Genomic DNA, 27,499 nt, shown 5'->3' on the forward strand with positions numbered 1-27,499 from the left:
TGCAGTCAGTGTCTTGCTGGGTTATTTTTACTGTATAGTTAACTAAATGCCTAAATGAATGCATGCTGTACACATTTTTCCATTATACAATAAATATTTAAACGTTGATTTATACGATTAATTATGTGAAATACTATTTAGTCCATGCCACGCCTCACTCTGTCCTCATGGTGGCACTACAGTCTACAGCCCCTTCATATGCATTGTTGTATATAAATAATTGTTCGCGGAAAATAAGTCTAAGAAAATTAGAATCACTGTGTATGCAGCTGAACGTTTTTTGTTAGTTGACGTGCCTAATTTTGTATTTTGTATAATGTCGTTTTCCTCCTTTCCCGCAGTTTTTCTATTTTCTCATTCAATACCTCGTCCAGATGGTGGCGGTAATGCGCCATTAACATCGGATGCCAACCGCTGTTAAACCCCACCGAAGAAGAAGAAGAATTGTTCATATGTGTCAAGGTAAGGAGGTAAGGAGGTAAGGGATTGCGCTCCAGAATGTAAACAATCAAGATGGTAGCTGAACGTTAGATAGTTAGCAACCCTAGACATATTGCAATGCAATAGTTGCTCATCAGTTTGGTAGTATTGTCAGTGATACTCGACACGATCTATCTTCTATCAATCTCGTAGTTTGATTGCATTTGGTAAGTAGCGCGTGAACCAATTTAAACTTGTGCAGCTAGTTAACTTAGACATGTCTAGTTTAGCTAACGTTAGCTGCTAGCTAACGTTAGCAGCTACTTAACCTCGCTGTGATCAAATCGGTCCAAATTAAAATATATTCTCTGGGGCCCCAAATAATACTTCTTATGTGTAGCTAGTTACAGTAGGTAGCTATGTCAATTGCTGGTGGTGCATTACCATACATGGTTTGCCAAGTTTCAGCATTCGCCGGCTAGCTACATCATCCGGCTTGAGGTAGCTACAGTAACTGGCAAGTGGCAACGGTGGCAACCTAGCTGAGTTTACCCAAGTTACTAGTAACTTAGTACTACATACGATGGAGTCGTGTGTAGTTCCATCCCCAACTACAACATTTTCCGTCTCGATAGAACTGCCAAAGGGGGTGGGGTTGCAATCTACTGTAGAGATAGCCTGCAGAGCTCTATCATACTATCTAGGTCTGTGCCCAAACAGTTTGAGCATCTACTTCTAAAAATCCACCTTTCCAGAAATAAGTCTCTCACTGTTGCCGCTTGCTACAGACCCCCCTCAGCCCCGAGCTGTGCCCTGGACACCATATGTGAACTGATTGCCCCCCATCTATCCTCAGAGTTCGTACTGCTTGGTGACCTAAACTGGGATATGCTTAACACCCCGGCCAAACTACAATCTAAACTAGATGCCCTCAATCTCACAAAAATTATCAACGAACCTGCTAGGTACAACCCAAAATCTGTAAACATGGGCACCCTCATAGATGTCATCCTGACAAATGTACCCTCTAAATACACCTCCGCTGTCTTCAACCAGGATCTCAGCGATCACTGCCTTATTGCCTGCGTCCGTAATGGGTCTGCGGTCAAACGACCACCCCTCATCACTGTCAAACGCTCCCTAAAACACTTTAGCGAGCAGGACTTTCTAATTGACCTGGCCCGGGTATCCTGGATGGATATTGACCTCATTCCGTCAGTAGAGGATGCCTGGTTGTTATTTAAAAGTGCTTTCCTCTCAATCTTAAATAAGCATGCCCCATTCAAAAAATTCAGAACTAAGAACAGATATAGCCCCTGGTTCTCCTCAGACTTGACTGCCCTTGACCAGCACAAAAACATCCTGTGGCGTACTGCATTAGCATCGAACAGCCCCCGCGATATGCAACTTTTCAGGGAAGTCAGGAACCAATATACACAATCAGTTAGGAAAGCAAATGCTAGCTTTTTCAAACAGAAATGTGCATCCTGTAGCACTAACTCCAAAAAGTTTTGGGACACTGTAAAGTCCATAGAGAATAAGAGCACCTCCTCCCAACTGCCCACTGCACTGAGGCTAGGAAACACTGTCACCACCGATAAATCTACAATAATCGAGAATTTCAACAAGCATTTTGCTACGGCTGGCCATGCTTTCCACCTGGCTACCACTACCCCAGCCACCAGCTCTGCACCCTCCGCTGCAACTTGCCCATGCCCCCCCCCCCCCCCCCGCTTCTCCTTTACACAAATTCAGACAGCTGATGTTCTGAAAGAGCTGAAAAATCTGAACCCCTACAAATCATCTGGGCTAGACAATCTGGACCCTTTCTTTGTAAAATTAGCCGCCAAAATTGTCGCAACCCCTATTACTAGCCTGTTCAACCTCTCTCTCGTAACGTCTGAGATCCCCAGAGATTGGAAAGCTGCCGCGGTCATCCCCCTCTTCAAAGGGGGTGACACTCTAGATCCAAACTGTTACAGACCTATATCCATCCTGCCCTGCCTTTCGAAAGTTTTTGAAAGCCAAGTTAACAAACAGATCACCGACCATTTCGAATCCCACCGTACCTTCTCCGCTATGCAATCCGGTTTCCGAGCTGGTCATGGTTGCACCTCAGCCACGCTCAAGGTCCTAAACGATATTATAACCGCGATCAATAAAATACAGTACTGTGCAGCCGTCTTCATCGACCTGGCCAAGGCTTTAGACTCTGTCAATCACCGCATTCTTATTGGCAGACTAAATAGCCTTGGTTTCTCAAATGACTGCCTCGCCTGGTTCACCAACTACTTCTCAGATAGAGTTCAATGTGTCAAATCGGAGGGCCTGTTGTCTGGACCTTTGGCAGTCTCTATGGGGGTGCCACAGGGTTCAATTCTCGGGCCGACTCTATTCTCTGTGTATATCAATGATGTTGCTCTTGCTGCTGGTGATGCTTGGATCCACCTCTATGCGGACGACACCATTTTGTATACATCTGGCCCTTCATTGGACACTGTGTTAACAAACCTCCAAACGAGCTTCAACGCCATTCAACACTCCTTCCGTAGCCTCCAACTGCTCTTAAACACTAGTAAAACTAAATGCATGCTTTTCAACCGAACACTGCTTGCACCCGCCCACCGGACTACAATCACTACTCTCGGCGGGTCTGACCTAGAGTATGTGGACAACTACAAATACCTAGGTGTCTGGTTAGACTGTAAACTCTCCTTCCAGACTCACATTAAGCATCTCCAATCAAAAGTTCACTCATGCTGCCAAACATGCCCTCGTAAAACTGACTATCCTACCGATCCTTGACTTCGGCGATGTCATTTACAAAATAGCCTCCAACACTCTACTCAGCAAATTGGATGTAGTCTATCACAGTGCCATCCGTTTTGTCACCAAAGCCCCATATACTACCCACCATTGTGACCTGTACGCTCTTGTTGGCTGGCCCTCACTACATATTTGTCGCCAAACCCACTGGCTCCAGGTCATCTATAAATCACTGCTAGGCAAATCCCTGTCTTATCTTAGCTCACTGGTCACCATAGCAACACCCAACCGTAGTCTGCGCTCCAGCAGGTACAGTGAGGGAAAAAAAAGTATTTGATCCCCTGCTGATTTTGTACGTTTGCCCACTGACAAAGAAATGATCAGTCTATAATTTTAATGGTAGGTTTATTTGAACAGTGAGAGACAGAATAACAACAAGAAAATCCAGAAAAACGCATGTCAAAAATGTTATAAATTGATTTGCATTTTAATGAGGGAAATAAGTATTTGACCCCCTCTCAATCAGAAAGATTTCTGGCTCCCAGGTGTCTTTTATACAGGTAACATACTGAGATTAGGAGCACACTCTTAAAGGGAGTGCTCCTAATCTCAGCTTGTTACCTGTATAAAAGACACCTGTCCACAGAAGCAATCAATCAGATTCCAAACTCTCCACCATGGCCAAGACCAAAGAGCTCTCCAAGGATGTCAGGGACAAGATTGTAGACCTACACAAGGCTGGAATGGGCTACAAGACCATCGCCAAGCAGCTTGGTGAGAAGGTGACAACAGTTGGTGCGATTATTCGCAAATGGAAGAAACACAAAAGAACTGTCAATCTCCCTCGGCCTGGGGCTCCATGCAAGATCTCACCTCGTGGAGTTGCAATGAATCATGAGAACGGTGAGGAATCAGCCCAGAACTACACAGGAAGATCTTGTCAATGATCTCAAGGCAGCTGGGACCATAGTCACCAAGAAAACAATTGGTAACACACTACGCCGTGAAGGACTGAAATCCTGCAGCGCCCGCAAGGTCCCCCTGCTCTAGAAAGCACATATACAGGGCCGTCTGAAGTTTGCCAATGAACATCTGAATGATTCAGAGGAGAACTGGGTGAAAGTGTTGTGGTCAGATGAGACCAAAATCGAGCTCTTTGGCATCAACTCAACTCGCTGTGTTTGGAGGAGGAGAAATGCTGCCTATGACCCCAAGAACACCATCCCCACCGTCAAACATGGAGGTGGAAACATTATCCTTTGGGGGTGTTTTTCTGCTAAGGGGACAGGAGAACTTCACCGCATCAAAGGGACGATGGACGGGGCCATGTACCGTCAAATCTTGGGTGAGGACCTCCTTCCCTCAGCCAGGGCATTGAAAATGGGTCGTGGATTGGTATTCCAGCATGACAATGACCCAAAACACATGGCCAAGGCAACAAAGGAGTGGCTCCAGAAGAAGCACATTAAGGTCCTGGAGTGGCCTAGCCAGTCTCCAGACCTTAATCCCATAGAAAATCTGTGGAGGGAGCTGAAGGTTCGAGTTGCCAAACGTCAGCCTCGGAGACGATCTGCAAAGAGGAGTGGGACAAAATCCCTCCTGAGATGTGTGCAAACCTGGTGGCCTGTGACCTCTGTGATTGCCAACAAGGGTTTTGCCACCAAGTACTAAGTCATGTTTTGCAGAGGGGTCAAATACTTATTTCCCTCATTAAAATGCAAATCAATTTCTAACATTTTTGACATGCGTTTTTCTGGATTTTTTTGTTGTTATTCTGTCTCTCACTGTTCAAATAAACCTACCATTTTAAATTATAGACTGATCATGTCTTTGTCAGTGGGCAAACGGACAAAATCAGCAGAGGATCAAATACTTTTTTCCCTCACTGTATATCTCACTGGTCATCCCCAAAGCCAACGCCTCCTTTGGCCGCCATTCCTTCCAGTTCTCTGCTGCCAATGACTGGAATGAACTGCAAAAATCTCTGAAGCTGGAGACTCTTATCTCCCTCACTAACTTTAGGCGTCGGTTGTCAGAGCAGCTTACCGATCACTGCACCTGTACACAGCCCATCTGTAATTAGCCCATCCAACTACCTCATCCCCATATTGTTATTTATTTTGCTAATTTGCACCCCAGTATCTCTATTTGCACATCATCTTTTGCACATCTATCATTCCAGTGTTAATACGAAATTGTAACTATTTTGCACTAAGGCCTATTTATTGCCTAACCTCCATAATTTACTACATTCGCACACACTGTATATATATTTTCTGTTGTATTTTTGACTTTATGTACTGTTTACCCCATATGTAACTCTGTGTTGTTGTTTTTATCGCACTGCTTTGCTTTATCTTGGCCAGGTCGCAGTTGTAAATGAGAACTTGTTCTCAACTGGCTTACCTGGTTAAATAAAAATACATTTAAAAAAGGGGTCGGGCTGGAGTCCGACTACATCGAGTCGCTGTCAGTCGATACTTGTAAAAATGTCCATTCTTTAACGCTTTCCTTGTACCTATGTTTGTCCTTTGTAAATGCAAGCTTTTCTTTGGGTGTTGTAGCCGACTAAACTCAACGATTTATGATGGAGTTGGACTGCGACTAATAGTGTGGATGGACTGGAGCTCCGACCATTAAAAAAAAATCAAAAACGATTGATTTCAGAACCCAAAGAATAGTCCGCGATTACATAGAACAACGCCGTGTGTAATTGTGGGCTATTCTTTGTGTGCTAAAATCTGCAGTTTTTGATAACTTCATTTTATGAGACATCGGAGCACCAGTCCGTCCAAACTAGTTGCTGCTCAACTCCATCATAAATAATGTAGTTGAGTTTAACCAGCTATGCTGGATTTCATAGTTTCTGTACTTGTACATATCGTGGAGTTGAGAAATTCGGCTAGTGGCAACTTTGTCTGATTAATCAGGCCGTAATAGACAATTAATTGGTGTATATATATATATATATATAGAGCCTGAGACATTTTGTGTGCAAAATCATGTAAATGTTCCTTACAAGCCAAACTTACTCTACCGGTTGTCTGTGCTGTTTGTCCTTCTGCTGCTCGAAATTTGAGACAAAATAGGAAAGTATTGTTTACCTCACATTTCAGAGGGCCTGTAGGTATATGGGTTTGGCAGCTAGGTAAAGTTTTATATTGGACATTCCGATTTAAATCTTCAAAAGTGTGTGGATTGTTCTCCATCCTCACCTGATTCAGAATATACCATTTTCATTGTCATGGCATGCTTGGTTCAATAGCTATTAATGAGAGAACCAAATATCCAGTATAATACTAATTTTACCTGGGTGCCAAAATAACCATATACCTACCTTCTCTCGTGTCAATTTTGAGCAGCAGAAGGACAAACCGCACAGACAACCCGTAGAGTAAGTTTAAATGTAATTTTATTAAACATTCTGGCTTGTAAGGAACATTTACACAATTTTGCACACAAATGTCTCACCTTAGACAAATTCAAGCTAAATGTAGCCTGTAACACTTGATCAATTTGATTATCTTGTCAAAGCTCTAAGAGCATCCTGGCCAGGTAGCTAGATTAGTTCCCCCAACATTTTAAAGAGTTGTAATACAGTAATGTTCTTATCATGTTATAGATTAAGCTATCACCATGACTCGAGATATAGTGATTGGAGATGAACTACCTGACTGGGTGGGAGCCAAGGAGTTCTACCAGAAATATGACCCAAAAGAGGTGATTGGCAGGTGAGTTACTGAGTCACACACCACACAAGAATAGATCCAAAGCACATTATAGTCCAGCGGCTAAGTGTCACATTTTAGGGGGATTGTGGCTTTTGTGATAGAGGCACCAAATTTCACATACATATTGGACAGGAGTCACATGGCCATATCGCCATAAATAATAGGTAGACACAGCCCAGTGATGGCTTAAAATGTTTGAGATGGTGTGGAGAACACAATACAATTGCTGAAATATGCCATATACAGATGAGTGTACAAAACATTAGGAACACCATCCTAATATTGAGTTGCACCCCCTTTTGCCCTCACGCCAGCCTCAGTTTGTCAGGGCGGTGAGGTGAAGAAAGCGTTCGACAGGGATGCTGGCCCATGTTTATTCCAATGCTTCCCACAGTTGTCAAGTTGACTGGATGGCCTTTGGGTGGTGGACCATTCTTGATACACACGGGAGACTGCTGAGCGTGAAAAACCCAGCAACGTTGCGGTTCTTGACGCACTCAAACTGATGCGGCTGGCACCTACTACCGTTTAAAGGCACTTAAATATTTTGTCTTGCCCATATACCCTCTGAATGGCTCACATATACAATCCATGTCTTAATTGTCTCACGGCTTAAAAATCCTTCTTTAACCTGTCTTCACCCCTTAATCTACACTAATTGAAGTGTATTTAACAAGTGACATCAATAAGGCATCATAGCTTTCACCTGGATTCACCTGGTCAGTCTATGTCATGGAAAGAGCAGGTGTTGTGTAACCAACGATTATGGATGAAGACTGTGAATAAAATAACCATTCTAATACATACATTTTAGAAAATATTTGTAATACATTTATTTTTAAGTAAATATATCCAATATACCCAATAGCAGTAGTGTAAATGAATTATTTACATTTGAGTCATTTAGCAGACGCTCTTATCCAGAGCAACTTACAGTTAATATAAATGTTTCATACTGGCCCCCCGTGGGAATCGAACCCACAACCCTGGCGTTGCAAATGCCATGCTCTACCAACTGAGCTACACGGGGGCAATTGTTATTATTATTAACAATTGCGTTTCTACCTTAATCCGTAGTATGCATAGTGCTCTGGCTCAGTGGCATCATTTCAGCTAAACCTAGGTTTTTTTATAAAATTGAAGCTCATTTACTGCACAGCAAAAACAAGCAGAATTGACTCCAGTCACCTTGTTGCTGTAGCTTCATTCACCTCATTCTACAAACACGTCATACAAGAATTAGCAGCTATGCACTAGCTCAGCACCGGGATTAACACTTTAGTTTAGTTTCATGTCAAGTCAAACAGCAGTTACAGTGGCTTGCGAAAGTATTCACCCCCTTGGCATTTTTCCTATTTTGTTGCCTTACAACCTGGAATTAAAATGGATTCTTTGGGGGTTTGTATAATTTGATTTACACAACATGCCTACCACTTTGAAGATGCAACATATTTTTTTGTGTGAAACAAACAAGAAATAAGACCAAAAAAAAGAACTTCAGCGTGCATAACTATTCACCCCCCCCCCCCCCCAAAAAAAAAAAAAATCAATATTTTGTAGAACCACCTTTTGCAGCAATTACAGCTGCAAGTCTCTTGGGGTATGTCTCTATAAGCTTGGCACATCTAGTCACTGGGATTTTTGCCCATTCTTCAAGGCAAAACTGCTCCAGATCCTTCAAGTTGGATGGGTTCCGCTGGTGTACAGCAATCTTTAAGTCATACCACAGATTCTCAATTGGATTGAGGTCTGGGTTTTGACTAGGCCATTCCAAGACATTTAAATGTTTCCCCTTAAACCACTCAAGTGTTGCTTTAGCAGTATGCTTAGGGTCATTGTCCTGCTGGAAGGTGAACATCCGTCCCAGTCTCAAATCTCTGGAAGACTGAAACAGGTTTCCCTCAAGAATTTCCCTGTATTTAGCGCCATCCATTATTCCTTCAATTCTGACCAGTTTCCCAGTCCCTGCCGATGGAAAACATCCGCACAGCATGATGCTGCCACCACCATGCTTCACTATGGGGATGGTGTTCTCGGGGTGATGAGAGGTGCGCCAGACATAGCGTTTTCCTTGATGGCCAAAAAGCTCAATTTTAGTCTCATCTGACCAGAGTACCTTCTTCCATATGTTTGGGGAGTCTCCCACATGGCTTTTGGCGAACACCAAACGTGTTTGCTTATTTTTATCTTTAAGCAATGGCTTTTTTCTGGCCACTCTTCCGTAAAGCCCAGCTCTGTGGAGTGTACGGCTTAAAGTGGTCCTATGGACAGATACTCCAATCTCCGCTGTGGAGCTTTGCAGCTCCTTCAGGGTTATCTTTGGTCTCTTTGTTGCCCCTCTGATTAATGCCCTCCTTGCCTGGTCTGTGAGTTTTGGTGGGCGGCCCTCTCTTGGCAGGTTTGTTGTGGTGCCGTATTCTTTCAATTTTTTTAATAATCAAATGAAATCAAATTCTATTGGCCACATGCGCCGAATACAACAGGTGCAGACATTACAGTGAAATGCTTACTTACAGCCCTTAACCAACAGTGCATTTATTTTTAATAAAAAAGTAAAATAAAACAACAAAATAGTGTTGAGGAAAAAAAGAGCAGAAGTAAAATAACAGTAGGGAGGCTATATATACAGGGGGGTACCGGTGCAGAGTCAATGTGCGGGGGCACCGGCTAATTGAGGTAGTTGAAGTAATATGTACATGTGGGTAGAGTTAAAGTGACTATGCATAAATAATTAACAGAGTAGCAGCAGTGTAAAAAGATGGGGTGGGGGTGGGGGGGCAGTGCAAATAGTCCGGGTAGCCATGATTAGCTGTTCAGGAGATTTATGGCTTGGGGGTAGAAGCTGTTGAGAAGTCTTAGACTTGGCACTCCGGTACCGCTTGCCGTGCGGTAGCAGAGAGAACAGTCTATGACTAGGGTGGCTGAAGTCTTTGATATTTTTGAGGGCCTTCCTCTGACACCGCCTGGTATAGAGGTCCTGGATGGCAGGAAGCTTGGCCCCAGTGATGTACTGGGCCGTACGCACTACCCTCTGTAGTGCCTACAATAATGGTATTAATGGTGCTCCGTGGGATGTTCAAAGTTTCAGATATTTTTTTATAACCCAACCCTGATCTGTACTTCTCCACAACTTTGTCCCTGACCTGTTTGGAGAGCTCCTTGGTCTTCATGGTGCCGCTTGCTTGGTGGTGCACCTTGCTTAGTGGTGTTGCAGAGTCTGGGGCCTTTCAGAACAGGTGTATATATACTGAGATCATGTGACAGATTATGTGACACTTAGATTGCACACAGCTGGACTTTATTAATTATGTGACTTCTGAAGGTAATTGGTTGCACCAGATCTTATTTAGGGGCTTCATAGCAAAGGGGGTGAATACCTATGCACACACCACTTTTCCGTTTATCTATTTTTTTGAATTTTTTGAAACAAGTTATTTTTATCATTTCACTTCACCAATTTGGACTATTTTGTGTATGTCCATTACATGAAATCCAAATAAAAATCCATTTTAAATTACAGGTTGTAATGCAACAAAATAGGAAAAACACTAAGGGGGATGAATACTGTACCTAGCCAAAGCCATCTACTACAGCCATCTTTACCTCTGCACTGTTTTGAGAAAAATGTGCGCTAATCCCTGCAGTTGCGTCAATGCGCTCCCCATAAAGGCATCCAGCCATACAAACAGCCTTCCCTCCCACTCCCAGGCGTCCGCATGGTCCTAAAGTCAGCTAAACTGCATTTGCCCTTTAATTGGGATTGGAATGATTTTAGTAGCCTATTTTAAACTGTGTGTGTTATACATTTTATCCGGTTTGTAAAGATGCAAAACGATGCTGAAAGCCACCATCTCTGCTGAAATCAACTACCAAATTCTTGGTAAGTGTTGCCATCTAAAGTGAATGTATATTCGAGACAAAGGGATGGAAACCGACTTTGAGATCCATGCTAGGCTAGCAAACTCAAGAATGTGTAGCTGCATTGCAACAGCATGATAGTTGTTCACTGCGGTTGCTAGTCAACGGAACACAACGTGCTACTACTGCTGCAAAGCAAGTGCAGCAGACAGAGTAGAGGAGAAAATCAGCATGGCTTATTTTTGCTATTTGAACTGTTATAACGGTGACCGTGGAAATTTGCCTGACAAATAACTGTTACCCAAAATTCCATAACCGTCACAGCGCCCCCTTGAACATTGTAAGCCAGCATTAGGGGCTTAATATACCACTTAATGATAAAGCTATGGTCAATTGAAAATTACAAAATGGCAATTTGAGGGCACATTTTGACCACTATTCAGCATACATTTTAAAGGATACATACAGTGCCTTCGGAAAGTATTTAGACCCATTGACTTTTTCCACATTTTGTTACGTTACAGACTGTAGTGGAGGCTGCTATAGCAGCAAAGGGTGGACTAACTCCATATTAATGGCCATGATTTTGGAATGAGATGTTTGAGGAGCAGGTGTCCACATACTTTTGGCCATGTAGCGTATAAGCCTTCCACAACCATAAGACCCACTAATAATTATATCATTTTATCAAATTAGGTTAACCTGCTTTTTTTGTTGTTGCAATAATCACTAATCTGGCTTTAAAGTCTGTCTATGAAAATGCCCTTTTTGTTACAAATTTAACCAGAACCATGCATAATGCACATTCACTAAAATGACTAACTTCTTGTAGCAGGCATTATAGAACATTTACACAGGTCTCATACACAATCACACAAGCCTACATGCTAGCTAATCTTTACATTTCAAGTTGAACCAACTTGGATATATTTGCAAGCTAACAAGGCAGAACAGTTGAATTGTTATGAACACACCCTTCTGTCCATCTCCAACTGTTTGAACAGCATGCTAGCCTGTACGCTTTGTTCAGATGTTGAAATCAAGTTACCTACCTTATATAACATTTACATTTTAGTCATTTAGCAGACGCTCTTATCCAGAGCGACTTAGTTAGTGAGTGCATACATTTTTTTTTTTTCCATACTGGTCCCCACAACCCTGGCGTTGCAAACGCCATGCTCTACCAACTGAGCTACACGGGACCTATGATTATATAATACCTTTATATAATTGTGTTTTATGCTTATTGTACATTTATAAAACATTTGGCTAAAATGCTGCTAGCGGTTCGCGGTACCGAAATGTCGTGCCAACAAACTGAGCATAAATTTTCCAGAATCAATGTTCACTGATACTCCTGTGTTAGTAGTGTCTGCTCTGCGCACAATTTGAGGAGTTGAGACATAAAAAGGGTCTTGTTAGAAAGGTTAACTTCTCTCCTCTATTACAGTAAAATAATGTCTCTGTGTTTTGGTGGCCATATAACCGATTCTGTTGGAACAAACCTCAAATGCAAATAGCGAGTTGAAATCGCTTGTCAGAAAGGAAGAAGTGATCTTTCATCATTGTGTGTGTAAACAGAGAGGAAGAGGCAAAGCGAGAGGTTTCACTCTCGCCAAAAATAAGCCCAATGTGTTTCTATGTGCTTATTTTGTACCTAAGCTTGTCGCCTGCCTCCCCGCCTTTGGGACAACGACTCCCATTGTTAGGGCGGAGACATGAGAATCTCATCATTATATACAGGTCTCTGGTGTAAATGGGAAGATTCACACAAATGGAGCGATTTCGGTGAGAACAGAAATTGTATTTGAATTTTATAATTTTGAATTTGTATTAGGATATTACATTTAAATTGTATTATTTTGAATGTTTAATGCACAAATTAAATAATTGAATTCATGAACTTGTATTTCATGATTTGAAACTGAATTGAATGAATATTGCATTGTTTTTTAATAAAAATATCAATTTAATTGAATATTCAAATTCAATATTTATATGTTGAGTTTCAATATGGTAGATATTGCATTCATTGTCTGTGTATTTAAAAATGTTTTACTACAGGGGAGTTTAACTTGAAATGGTTTGTAATCAACGTTTCTTATATTCAACTTCTCAGATGCATTCAGATTGTTTTCAAATTCAGTTCTCTAAATTCCGATTCAAAACCAGATACAACATCCTGATACTTTGCCATCCAGGAAAGGTAGAGGGGAAATGATATAATCAAATGCTCTCTGTGGTAAACAGAAGCTTCTGGCGGTTTCTGAATGTTGGCATGTTGAAGTTATTTTCTTCTTATGAATTTGGCTGTAGCGTTTTAACCGCTTTGGATATAAGCTATTATGACCCCCCCCCCCCCCCCCCCTTTTTTTTTATTTTTTTTAACCCTGTGTTAGGTGCGATTAGGGCTGTGGCGGTCATTACATTTTGTCATCCGGTGATTGTCAAGCAAATAACTGCCGGTCTCACGGTAAATTAACATAAACACATTTAGCATCTCCTGTCTTCACTGCATAGGCTTCAAGCGACTGATGCAGACCTTTGGAACATCTACATTTAAAAAAGTCTAATAAATCAATTTAATATAGCCTACACCATAAATACATCCATTATTTATTTTAGACAGGTCTAAAGAAACATGATATGAAGAAAATGTAGTCTATTTCAGAAGAACAGAATAGCATTCTCTAAGTTGTCCTTATGTTAGGCCCTGATCTGGCTATATAGCTGTGGGCTACAGTAGTTCATTTAGCAGACAAGATTTGCTTAGAATTCCGTGGCATTATTTCATAATATGAAGAATACAATTGAACATAGCTGAGTGAAATAGAAAGCATATTTTCTCCAAATGATTTCTGAGGGAGTGCCACATGCGGCTATTCTGTGTTGAGCGGTTAACAAAGAAACAGGTCCTCCTACAGTGAGGGGAAAAAAGTATTTGATCCCCTGCTGATTTTGTACGTTTGCCCACTGACAAAGACATGATCAGTCTATAATTTTAATAGTAGGTTTATTTGAACAGTGCGAGACAGAATAACAACAAAATCCAGAAAAACGCATGTCAAAAATGTTATAAATTGATTTGCATTTTAATGAGGGAAATATGTTTTGCAGAGGGGTCAAATACTTGACTTAGTACTTGGTGGCAAAACCCTTGTTGGCAATCAGAGGTCAGACGTTTCTTGTAGTTGGCCACCAGGTTTGCACACATCTCAGGAGGGATTTTGTTCCACTCCTCTTTGCAGATCTTCTCCAAGTCATTAAGGTTTCGAGGCTGACGTTTGGCAACTCGAACCTTCAGCTCCCTCCACAGATTTTCTATGGGATTAAGGTCTGGAGACTGGCTAGGCCACTCCAGGACCTTAATGTGTTTCTTCTTGAGCCACTCCTTTGTTGCCTTGGCCATGTGTTTTGGGTCATTGTCATGCTGGAATACCCATCCACGACCCATTTTCAATGCCCTGGCTGAGGGAAGGAGGTTCTCACCCAAGATTTGACGGTACATGGCCCCCGTCCATCGTCCCTTTGATGCGGTGAAGTTGTCCTGTCCCCTTAGCAGAAAAACACCCCCAAAGCATAATGTTTCCACCTCCATGTTTGACGGTGGGGATGGTGTTCTTGGGGTCATAGGCAGCATTCCTCCTCCTTCAAACACAGCGAGTTGAGTTGATACCAAAGAGCTCAATTTTGGTCTCATCTGACCACAACACTTTCACCCAGTTCTCCTCTGAATCATTCAGATTTTAAAAAAGTTGTACGAAAGGCATGAGCTCTGCTTTGTTTCTTGTGCAAGCTGTACACACTTCATCAGTCTCTCATTCACAATTTGACAAGCACATGATAATATTCTCACTAGGCCTCGAATTTCCCAGCAGCATCCCCCTTCAGTGGCCGTAATGCCCCTAATCAAATCCATGCCTTTTGCGGCCAAAGTGGCCGTTGTGCCTGTGGGCTGAATATAATAATTATAATTCCCTTTTCCCGGCTGCCAATCGCCGTGCTCCGAAGCACCTCTCACTCACATGGCTCTCGCAGATATCTCAATTCTTATTAGACAATGCCTGTCACGTGATCGGGTCCTTCTCACAGGCATCTCAGTTCCGAAGTAGGCTACAAGTGAAGACCGACACATCAGGGACCCAATTGCGCACGTCCTTCTTATCAAATTCCGAGGCGCATATTGAAGATGTTAGAACTGTCCACGTTTACTTTTCATCAGCCAACAAGATGAGTAGGCCTAACGAACAGCAAAAGCACTAGCCTATGTCAATCTACTATCCCCATAGTACAAAGTTGACCTATTCTATTGGTTAACTAATTAAGATCCCAAATTAATACAACCACTCGCATCAAAAAACCTTTTAAAAGCATTGGGGCTGATGCAAAAGTTCAGAACGTTTAGCTTAAAACATTGATAAACTATTAGACAATTTCTTCACATTATACAGTGGGGGAAAAAAGTATTTAGTCAGCCACCAATTGTGCAAGTTCTCCCACTTAAAAAGATGAGAGGCCTGTAATTTTCATCATAGGTACACGTCAACTATGACAGACAAATTGAGGAGAAAAAATCCAGAAAATCACATTGTAGGATTTTTTAATGAATTTATTTGCAAATTATGGTGGAAAATAAGTATTTGGTCACCTACAAACAAGCAAGATTTCTGGCTCTCACAGACCTGTAACTTCTTCTTTAAGAGGCTCCTCTGTCCTCCACTCGTTACCTGTATTAATGGCACCTGTTTGAACTTGTTATCAGTATAAAAGACACATGTCCACAACCTCAAACAGTCACACTCCAAACTCCACTATGGCCAAGACCAAAGAGCTGTCAAAGGACACCAGAAACAAAAGTGTAGACCTGCACCAGGCTGGGAAGACTGAATCTGCAATAGGTAAGCAGCTTGGTTTGAAGAAATCAACTGTGGGAGCAATTATTAGGAAATGGAAGACATACAAGACCACTGATAATCTCCCTCGATCTGGGGCTCCACGCAAGATCTCACCCCGTGGGGTCAAAATGATCACAAGAACGGTGAGCAAAAATCCCAGAACCACACGGGGGGACCTAGTGAATGACCTGCAGAGAGCTGGGACCAAAGTAACAAAGTCTACCATCAGTAACACACTACGCCGCCAGGGACTCAAATCCTGCAGTGCCAGACGTGTCCCCCTGCTTAAGCCAGTACATGTCCAGGCCCGTCTGAAGTTTGCTAGAGTGCATTTGGATGATGCAGAAGAGGATTGGGAGAATGTCATATGGTCAGATGAAACCAAAATAGAACTTTTTGTTAACTCAACTCGTCGTGTTTGGAGGACAAAGAATGCTGAGTTGCATCCAAATAACACCATACCTACTGTGAAACATGGGGGTGGAAACATCATGCTTTGGGGCTGTTTTTCTGCAAAGGGACCAGGACGACTGATCCGTGTAAAGGAAAGAATGAATGGGGCCATGTATCATGAGATGTTGAGTGAAAACCTCCTTCCATCAGCAAGGGCATTGAAGATGAAACGTGGCTGGGTCTTTCAGCATGACAATGATCCCAAACACACCGCCCGGGCAACGAAGGAGTGGCTTCGTAAGAAGCATTTCAAGGTCCTGGAGTGGCCTAGCCAGTCTCCAGATCTCAACCCCATAGAAAATCTTTGGAGGGAGTTGAAAGTCTGTGTTGCCCAGCGACAGCCCCAAAACATCACTGCTCTAGAGGAGATCTGCATGGAGGAATGGGCCAAAATACCAGCAACAGTGTGTGAAAACCTTGTGAAGACTTACAGAAAACGTTTGACCTGTGTCATTGCCAACAAAGGGTATATAACAAAGTATTGAGAAACTTTTGTTATTGACCAAATACTTATTTTCCACCATAATTTGCATATAAATTCATGAAAAATCCTACAATGTGATTTTCTGGATTTTTCTTCTCATTTTGTCTGTCATAGTTGACGTGTACCTATGATGAAAATTGCAGGCCTCTCTCATCTTTTTAAGTGGGAGAACTTGCACAATTGGTGGCTGACTAAATACTTTTTTTCCCACTGTAAGTGCAGCAATGTGCACACGGCAGTAGACTATAAGTGTGAATGTTCCAAAATGCAATCAATTAGCGGGAAAACACTGTTCTCAAAACTGGCTGCAAATGCCGTTATGCATGTAATGTTTTGTTTTATAAAGGTTCATTTTTATGGTGAAAATTATCTTCCCCAAACTTGAAACTCACGTGCCGCCTATGTATGCCAGTTAGGCTCTACACCGGTTGTAAAGCGGATTAATGTGCTTAATTTTAAGAAATGATTTGCCCACTTTTCAACATATAGGCCGATGGGCTAGGATACATGTGACTGTGATTTAAAAAAGTAGCCTAAAAAAAAGTTATGTGCTGTTTCTTGCCTTACTGCACTCGCTGGGCATCATTCACAAGTGAAAGGCTAATATTGTCACCCATCAGACTATTCTTGATTTAGTCTTGTCTTTACATATACAGTGAGGGGAAAAAAGTATTTGATCCCTTGCTGATTTTGTACGTTTGCCCACTGACAAAAACATGATCAGTCTATCATTTTAATGGTAGGTTTATTTGAACAGTGAGAGACAGAATAACAACAAAAAAATCCAGAAAAACGCATGTCAAAAATGTTATAAATTGATTTGCATTTTAATGAGGGAAATAAGTATTTGACCCCTCTGCAAAACATGACTTAGTACTTGGTGGCAAAACCCTTGTTGGCAATCACAGAGGTCAGATGTTTCTTGTAGTTGGCCACCAGGTTTGCACACATCTCAGGAGGGATTTTGTCCCACTCCTCTTTGCAGATCTTCTCCAAGTCATTAAGGTTTTGAGGCTGACGTTTGGCAACTCGAACCTTCAGCTCCCTCCACAGATTTTCTATGGGATTAAGGTCTGGAGACTGGCTAGGCCACTCCAGGACCTTAATGTGCTTTTTCTTGAGCCACTCCTTTGTTGCCATGGCCGTGTGTTTTGGGTCATTGTCATGCTGGAATACCCATCCACGACCCATTTTCAATGCCCTGGCTGAGGGAAGGAGGTTCTCACCCAAGATTTGACAGTACATGGCCCCGTCCATCGTCCCTTTGATGTGGTGAAGTTGTCCTGTCCCCTTAGCAGAAAAACACCCCCAAAGCATAATGTTTCCACCTCCATGTTTGACGGTGGGGATGGTGTTCTTGGGGTCATAGGCAGCATTCCTCCTCCTCCAAACACGGCGAGTTGAGTTGATGCCAAAGAGCTCGATTTTGGTCTCATCTGACCACAACACTTTCACCCAGTTCTCCTCTGAAACATTTAGATTTTCATTGGCAAACCTCAGACGGGCATGTATATGTGCTTTCTTGAGCAGGGGGACCTTGCGGGCGCTGCAGGATTTCAGTCCTTCACGGTGTAGTGTGTTACCAATTGTTTTCTTGGTGACTATGGTCCCTGCTGAATTGACAAGATTCTCCCGTGTAGTTCTGGGCTGATTCCTCACCGTTCTCATGATCATTGCAACTCCACGAGGTGAGATCTTGCATGGAGCCCCAGGCCGAGGGAGATTGACAGTTATTTTGTGTTTCTTCCATTTGCGAATAATCGCACCAACTGTTGTCACCTTCTCACCAAGCTGCTTGGCGATGGTCTTGTAGCCCATTCCAGCCTTGTGTAGGTCTACAATCTTGTCCCTGACATCCTTGGAGAGCTCTTTGGTCTTGGCCATGGTGGAGAGTTTGGAATCTGATTGATTGATTGCGTCTGTGGACAGGTGTCTTTTATACAGGTAACAAACTGAGATTAGGTGCACTCCCTTTAAGAGTGTGCTCCTAATCTCAGCTCGTTACCTTTATAAAAGACACCTGGGAGCCAGAAATCTTTCTGATTTAGAGAGGGTCAAATACTTATTTCCCTCATTAAAATGCAAATCAATTTATAACATTTTTGACATGCGTTTTTCGGGATATTTTTGTTGTTATTCTGTCTCACTGTTCAAATAAACCTACCATTAAAATTATAGACTGATCATTTCTTTGTCAGTGGGCAAACGTACAAAATCAGCAGGGGATCAAATACTTTTTTCCCTCACTGTACTAAACAATATATGTGGGAAATTAGTTTTGATTTAGAATGGACCATTATCATGCACCTGTCTTGGAACAGGGGCATGGGAAAAAAATACATTATTTTCATGCCCGCCAGGTAGGCTATACTCCTTTTGTATAGCGAAGGAATGTGCTTAATATTAGGAAAGTTGGTAAATAAATATAGTAGGCCTAGCCTATAGAAAGTTGATGGGATCCTCCTCTTTTTAAGAGGCCATCAACTTTTTTTCTCACGGAATTGCATAGCCTATAGAAATGCAACATGAGCTCATGGGCTGATGTTAGATTAGATTTTCGATTACATTTGCATTGCTGTCAGTGAAACTTCCTAGGGCGGCAGGTAGCTTAGTGGTTAAGAGCATTGTGCCAGTAACCAAAAGGTCGCTGGTTCTAATCCCCGAGCCGACTAGGTGAAAAATCTGTCTGTGCCCTTGAGCAAGGCACTTAACCCTAATTGCTCCTGTAAGTCGCTCTGGATAAGAGCGTTTGCTAAATGACTAAAATGTAAATGTAAATTATAGGGACAATAAAGTGCTGAGTTAGCAAGTTTGGTAGGCTACCATCAGCAGCATCAGAGCTTCAAGAAGCTTAGTTACCGTGACTAAACGGTCAGGTGAAATTTGACTGCGGTCATGACTCGTGACTGCCGGTGTGGCGGTAATAAGGTCACCATAACAGCCCTAGGTGTGATTGAATAATGAATGACACGCACGAGGACTTGTCCCAAAGTGAGATGTCTCCCTCATCTCCTTCAGAGAACTGAGGTTACATACTGTAATCCATAGTTACATATCTCACTGCTGGACATAATGCTGGACATAATGCATTCCTATGGGTTTTTACCTAGAGTGATGTGTAAAGGGCAGTTTTCCCGTCACATTTCTTAAAAATTAAAACAGTATGTAAAATCATATTATGTATCATTGTAATCATCAGACTTCAGGAAACACTTACAGTTGAAGTTGGACACTTAGGTTTGAGTCATTAAAAGTCATTTTTCAACCACTCCACAAATTTCTTGTTAACAAACTATAGTATTGGCAAGTCTGTTAGGACATCTACTTTGTGCATGACACAAGTAATTTTTCCAACAATTGTTTACAGACAGATTATTTCACTTATAATTCACTGTATCACAATTCCAGTGGGTTGAAGTTTACATACACTAAGTTGACTGTGTCTTTAAACAGCTTGGAAAATTCCAGAAAATGATGTCATGGCTTTAGAATCTTCTGATAGGCTAATTGACATCATTTGAGTCAATTGGAGGTGTACCTGTGGATGTATTTCAAGGCCTACCTTCAAACTCAGTGCCTCTTTGCTTGACATCATGGGAAAATCAAAAGAAATCAGCCAAGACCTCAGAAAAAAATATGTAGACCTCCACAAGTCTGGTTCATCCTTGGGAGCAATTTCCAAACGCCTGAAGGTACCACGTACATCTGTACAAACAATAGTACGCAAGTATAAACACCATGGGACCACGCAGCCGTCATACCACTCAGGAAGGAGACGCGTTCTGTCTCCTAGAGGTTAACGTACTTTGGTGCGAGAAGTGCAAATAAATCCCAGAACAACAGCAAAGGACCTTGTAAAGATGCTGGAGGAAACAGCTACAGAAGTATCTATATCCACAGTAAAACAAGTCCTATATCGACATAACCTGAAAGGCCGCTCAGCAAGGAAGAAGCCACTGCTCCAAAACCGCCATAAAAAAGCCAGACTACGGTTTGCAACTGCACATGGGGACAAAGATTGTACTTTTTGGAGAAATGTCCTCTGGTCTGATGAAACAAAAATAGAACTGTTTGGCCATAATGACCATCGTTATGTTTGGAGGAAAAAGGGGGTTTCTTGGAAGCCGAAGAACACCATCTCAAACGTGAAGCACGGGTGTGGCAGCATCATGCTGTGGGGGTGCTTTGTTGCAGGAGGGACTGGTGCACTTCACAAAATTGATGGCATCATGAGGAAGGACAATTATGTGGATATATTGAAGCAACATCTCAAGACATCAGTCAGGAAGTTAAAGCTTGGTCGCAAATGGGTCTTCCAAATGGACAATGACCCCAAGCATACTTCCAAAGTTGTTGCAAAATGGCTTAAGGACATCAAAGTCAAGGTATTGGAGTGTCCAACACAAAGCCCTGACCTCAATCCTATAGAAAATTTGTGGGCAGAACTGAAAAAGCGTGTGCGAGCAAGGAGGCCTACAAACCTGACTCAGTTACACCAGCTCTGTCAGGAGGAATGGGCCAAAATTCACCCAACTTATTGTGGGAAGCTTGTGGAAGGCTACCCGAAACGTTTGACCCAAGTTAAACAATTTAAAGGCAATGCTACCAAATACTAATTGAGTGTATGTAAACTTCTGACCCACTGGGAATTTGATGAAAGAAATAAAAGCTGAAATAAATCATTCTCTCTACTATTATTCTGACATTTCACATTCTTCAAATAAAGTGGTGATCCTAACTGACCTAAAACAGGGAATATTTACTAGGATTAAATGTCAGGAATTGTAAAAAATGAATTTAAATGTATTTAGCTAAGGTGTATGTAAACTTCTGACTTCAACTGTATATAACATTTTTAGACTGTTTACATATATAATACTGGAACTAGGCATTATTTTCTGTTTAAAGAAACAGTAATTTGTGGTACTTTTTTTGCAGCTTTTCTATTTCAATGTAAATTTTTTACTGGAATTTTAAGGATACATATATTGCACATTTTAAGCCATCATCGGGCTGTAAGTACCTATTATTTATGGAGAGATGGCCATATAGATGGGTTAGCTGACAACGTCACGAAAACAATGTGCACGCTTCAATGGGGCAGAAGTCCGTGAGTAGTTGTGATTCTGAATGGCTAGCAACAATGACAAGAAACTGCCACGTGGGTAATCGTAAGTGGCTCGTTTCAGCTACAGTGCCTTCAGAAAGTATTCACAATCAATCAATCAAATGTATTTATAAAGTCCTTTTTACATCAGCAGATGTCACAAAGTGCTATACAGAAACCCAGGCTAAAACCCCAAACAGCAAGCAATGCAGATGTAGAAGCACGGTGGCTAGGAAAAACTCCCTAGGAAGGCAGGAACCTAGAAAGAAACCTAGAGAGGAACCAGGCTCTGAGGGGTGGCCTGTCCTCTTCTGGCTGTGCCGGGTGGAGATTATAAGAGTACATGGCCATTTAAGGCCAGATTGTTCTTCAAGATGATCAAACGTTCATAGATGACCTGGAGGGTCAAATAATAATCACAGTGGTTGTAGAAGGTGCAACAAGTCAGTACCTCAGGAGTAAATGTCAGTTGACTTTTCATAGCCGAGCATTCAGAGGTCGAGACAGCAGGTGCGGTAGAGAGAGAGTCGAAAACAGCAGGTCCGGGACAAGGTAGCACGTCCGGTGAACAGGTCAGGGTTCCCTAGCCGCAGGGAATTTTTCCACATTTTGTTGTTACAACCTGAATTTAAAATGGATTCATTTTAGATTTTTTTGTCACTGGCCTACACACAATACCCCATAATGTCAAAGTGCAATTCTGTTTTTCGACATTTCTACAAATTAATTAGAAATGAATACAATAAGTATTCAACCCCTTTGTTATGCCAAGGCTAAATAAGTTCAGGAGTAAAAATGTGCTTAATAAGTTGCATGGACTCACTCTGTGTGCAATAATAGTGTTTAACATGATTTTTTTAATGACTAACTCATCTCTGTACCCCACACATACAATTATCTGTAAGGTCCCGCAGTCGAGCAGTGAATTTCAAACACAGATTTAACCACAAAGACCAGGGAGGTTTTCCAATGCCTCGCAAAGAAGGGCACCTATTGGTAGATGGGTAAAAAAAATTTAAAAAGCAGACACTGAAGTTATTAATTACACTTTTGGATGGTGTATCAATACAACCAGTCACTACAAAGATACAGGTGTTCTTCCTAACTCAGTTGCCGGAGAGGAAGCAAACCACTCTGGGATTTCACCATATGGCCAATGGTGACTTTAAAACAGTTGCAGAGTTGAATGGCTGTGATAGGAGAACTGAGGATGGATCAACAACATTGTAGTTACTCCACAATACTAACCTAATTGACAGAGTGAAAGAAGGAAGCTTGTACAGAATAAAACATATTCCAAAACATGCATCCTGTTTGCAACAAGGCACTGAAGTAATACTGCAAAGAATGTAGCAAAGCAATTCACTTTTTGTCCTGAATACAAAGTGTTATGTTTGGGGCAAATCCAATACAACACATTACTGAGTACCACTCTCCATATTTTCAAGCATAGTGGTGGCTGCATCATGTTATGGGAATGCTTATAATTGTTAAGGACTGGGGAGTTTTTCAGGATAAAAAAACCTAATGGAGCTAAGCACAGGCAAAATCCTAGAGGAAAACCTGGTTCAGTCTGCTTTCCATCCGACACTGGGAGATGAATTCACCTTTCAGCACGACAATAACCTAAAACACAAGGCCAAATCTACACTGGAGTTGCTTACCAAGAAGACAGTAAATTCTTACCAAGAAGAGTTAATTTATGGCAAGACCTGAAAATGGTTGTCTAGCCATGATCAACAACCAATTTGACAGAGCTTGAAGAATTCTGAAAATAGTAATTGTCAAATGTTTCACAATTCAGGTGTGGAAAGCTCTTAGAGACTTACCCAGAAAGACTCACAGCTGTAATCGCTACAAAATGTGCTTCTACAAAGTATTGACATGGGTGTGAATATTTGTGTATATTAGATATGTCAGTATTTCATTTTCAATAAATTAGCAACAATTTCTAAAAACATGTTTTCACTTTGTCATTATGGGGTATTGTGTGTAGATGGGTGAGAGAGGGAAAAAAATCTAGTTAATACATTTTGAATTCAGGCTGTAACACAAGAAATGTGTAGTAAGGGGAACTCCCGAGTGGCGCAGCGGTCTAAGGCACTGCATCGCAGCGCTAGAGGCGTCACTACAGACCCGGGTTCGATCCCGGGAGTCCCATAGGGCGGCGCACAATTGGCCCAGCGTCGTCCAGGTTTGGCCAGGGGGCCTTTACTTGGCTCATCGCGCTCTTACATGTTGTCAACATTCTAAGCCAACCGCGTCTGTTTTGCCCCATAGTTGCGCACGCATTGGTTTTGTTGCTAAACAATCAACCTGTCAATGGAGCTGGTTTGCGGCCATATTTGAAATTGATCAAATCTGTGATTGGACTATAGCCAAAAATACTTTAGACATGCCCTAGCTGTGTGTGAAATGTGGTGCCTCTATCACAAAAGCTACAATTGTTTCGCTTAGCTCAGGGATTGACATTAAGGTCTGAAAGGCACTTGGCCTTTGGGCAAGTCAGGAGTACTTTTTGGTTGCCTGAAGATTATGATAACTTGCCCAGAAAATGTAGCTGTTTACACACAAATGCCATAACCTGTCTGTCTTTTACTTAAACATACAGGATTTGTTGTGCAATTTGGTTGTTTTCAGTAAAAAACGTGAATGATAATAATAATTGCCCCATGGGGCAACCACAAAGCAGGCTCAACTTGCCCGACTACTCATCCAATTTGAATTTAACCTTTACGATACCTCTTTTTTTTTGTCCTTGCAGAGGTGTGAGTAGTGTGGTGCGCAGATGTGTGCACAAGCACACAGGGCAGGAGTTGGCAGTGAAGATTATAGAGATCACAGCTGAGAAGATGACGGCACAGCAGCTGGAAGAGGTGAAGAGCTCCACACTGAAGGAGATCCAGGTCCTCAATATGGTCAAAGGACACTCCTCTATCAGTGAGTTTGTACTACCTTCACCAATGCACCGAAGGGCATTTTTAAAATAGCTTACTCATGTCTCTTGAAATGCAATATGCTAATGATAAACTCTTTCTTCATCTTTCTCCAAGTCACTCTCATTGATTCCTATGAGTCAACAACATTCATATTTTTGGTATTTGACCTGTAAGTATGCATTTATATAGCCTAATTAATTATTACATGTGTAGCTGTGTTTTGTGATGCGTTTTAATGATCCTGTCTTTTCATAGTGTTCACCTACTCAAGTGTTTTCTATCATTATGGTTCCTTTTGCAGCATGAGGAGTGGAGAGCTTTTCGACTACCTGACAGAGAAGGTCACTCTCAGTGAGAAGGAAACTAGGTGAGTGTCTAGGTTTTGGTCAGTTATAACCCAAGCCAAAAATGCACTCCAGATCTTCTCAATTGTCTCTCTCTCCCTCTCTCTCTCATCAGGTGTATGATGCGATGTCTCCTGGAAGCTGTCCAATACCTCCATTCCCTCAACATAGTTCACCGGGACCTGAAACCTGAAAACATTCTGCTGGATGACCAGGGACACATCAAACTCTCTGACTTTGGCTTCTCTGTCCAGCTTCAGCCAGGCAAGAATCTGAGAGGTGAGAGAGTAGATTGAAATGAACTCGCTGTATTTTGGATTTACACTCTCATCAACAAAATAAAAAGTTGAAGACATAATCCATTAATTGCCCACATAGCTCAAATGTGGAATTGCTTTGTTCTCTCCAAACGGCTAGAGCTTTGTGGGACGCCAGGTTATTTGGCACCTGAAATCCTGAAATGCTCCATGGATGAGACGCATCAGGGATATGGGAAGGAAGTTGACCTGTAAGTCTTAAAATGATCACTATCAGTAATCAGATAGTCCTAATAACATTTTGTTATTTGTAATATAAGGGCACCAAACTATTTTATGAATCAGTGAAGATTCTGTTCCAGAAACTGTATCTGGTTTTCTGTGTGTTAGTTGGGCGTGTGGGGTGATTCTGTTTACCCTGCTGGCTGGCTCTCCACCCTTCTGGCACCGCAAACAGCTGCTGATGCTCAGAATGATCATGGAGGGCCGCTACCAGTTCAGCTCCCCAGAGTGGGATGACAGGTCTGACACCGTCAAAGATCTGGTGAGACGTCATCCTGTCTCTAGTTCCTATCTATGATTCAAGGACTGATTTGTATATTTCAAGGTCGAGTTATACTATATGTCATTTAAAGAATATGTTGAATATGAACATCGATACACTTTCTCTGACTGGCATTGTTTTATGACTTCTCTCTTTCACAACTGTTAGATTACCAGGTTGCTGGTGGTGGACCCAATTGTCCGTCTCACCGCTGAACAAGCCTTGGCTCATTCCTTCTTTAGGCAGTACCAAAGGGACGAGGTGCGTCACTTCAGTCCCCGGAAGACATTCAGGGTAAGTTTCTATGTATTTTGTGTTATTTGGCTCCAGTGACTGTAAAATGAACAGCTGAGCCAGAATTAGATTTCCATTGCATCCAATTGGATTTGTGCTTTGACTGGAAGATGGGGATCTTCTGGGAGGTTGTGAAGCATTAACGTGTGTGTGTTTTAATGCACGTCCCTTTCACTGTTCCTGTAGGTACTGATCCTGAGTGTGCTGGCCTGTATCCGTATGTACTGTCGCTACCGCAGGGCCAGGCCACTGACGCGGGAGGTCCTGGCCAGAGACCCCTACTCCCTGAAGGGAGTGCGCAAACTTATCGACGGCTGCGCCTTCAGGATCTATGGACACTGGGTTAAGAAAGGGGAGCAGCAAAACAGGGCTGCCCTCTTCCAGAATACGGCTAAAATATTGCTTCTTGGTTTAGAGGACTTTGAAACTTAAAAGGTCATACTTGTTCTAGTAACTGCATTAACCTTATGTAGTTTAACAGGTTTTACATTTTGGTGTGCATATTTTTTTCCTTATGAATGTTAGGTCTCGTTACATATGGTGAGGAATTCAGGGTCCAGTGACATGTTAGCCATAATGCGGATAATGGCTCATAATTATTTATGGTTAAGTGGATTTGAGATCGATGTAGGTTCCAAGAGAGTGCTTTTTGAGACTACTCAAATCAGCTGGCAATGGTTTTAGGAAGCAAAAGTGACAAAGCCACTTCAATGCACTATATTGTACACATAGGGCAAAAAAGGTGAACATATATCCATACCGATGATGCAGTTAATGCTTGAAAAGTAAAAGTATTTTATTGGTATGACATTCTTTATCGAGTTGGCGTAACATTCTTTTTTCATTGTTTACTTCTATTTGCTACCTAAACCTGTATTTTAACAATCATGTATTCTTACTGAATCTAAAATAACATAGTGATTGCAGAAGAAACATTAAACATTCCAAATATAGTTTTCCAATTTCCACTGATATTTTAAGATAAGGGTATAGGAAAAGACGAAATAACTGTTACCCCAGTCAGATTAGTTTCCTTTCTGCGTTTGGTGTTTAGTGCAATACAACAATTATTGTAACAAATAGCATTCCTTTTCAGTCCAGTGTGAGATTTACTCAACTAAGTGTACCTTTGCCTGAATGAAACTGGCATTCCTCAATAAGTGGTGTACAATAATTGTATAACTATAAAAGACATGTTTTATTTATAATAATAATAAAAGTAACCTATTTACTTTGTCATATTTGTGTGTTGATTTTGTGGTAAAGGAGTTAACAAAAACTTGGTTACGTAATCAATCTCTTTACTGACAGACACCCACAAACAACCTATATCTCAAATTTGACTAACAGTGTTTTACTGCAAAGAACAGCATGTGCAAAGAACAGAATGAAATACATAGATAAAAT

At 41.7% G+C, this 27,499-nt stretch overlaps 1 protein-coding gene across 1 annotated transcript; it reads left to right on the forward strand.

Annotated features, from left to right (window-relative positions):
- The first annotated feature begins 484 nt into the window (after window positions 1–484).
- phkg2 (phosphorylase kinase, gamma 2 (testis)) lies at window positions 485–27,333 on the forward strand. Its single transcript, XM_084172969.1, has 10 exons — window positions 485–647; window positions 6,809–6,917; window positions 24,479–24,654; window positions 24,768–24,822; window positions 24,955–25,020; window positions 25,113–25,276; window positions 25,415–25,505; window positions 25,645–25,798; window positions 25,967–26,092; window positions 26,279–27,333. Exons 2-10 carry the CDS (start codon window positions 6,823–6,825, stop codon window positions 26,522–26,524), a joined length of 1,173 nt encoding a protein of 390 aa, XP_084029095.1. The 5' UTR covers window positions 485–647; window positions 6,809–6,822; the 3' UTR covers window positions 26,525–27,333.
- Window positions 27,334–27,499: the final 166 nt, after the last annotated feature.

Source organism: Coregonus lavaretus (assembly GCF_964263955.1).
Source record: "Coregonus lavaretus genome assembly, chromosome: 1".
NCBI lineage: Eukaryota > Metazoa > Chordata > Actinopteri > Salmoniformes > Salmonidae > Coregonus > Coregonus lavaretus.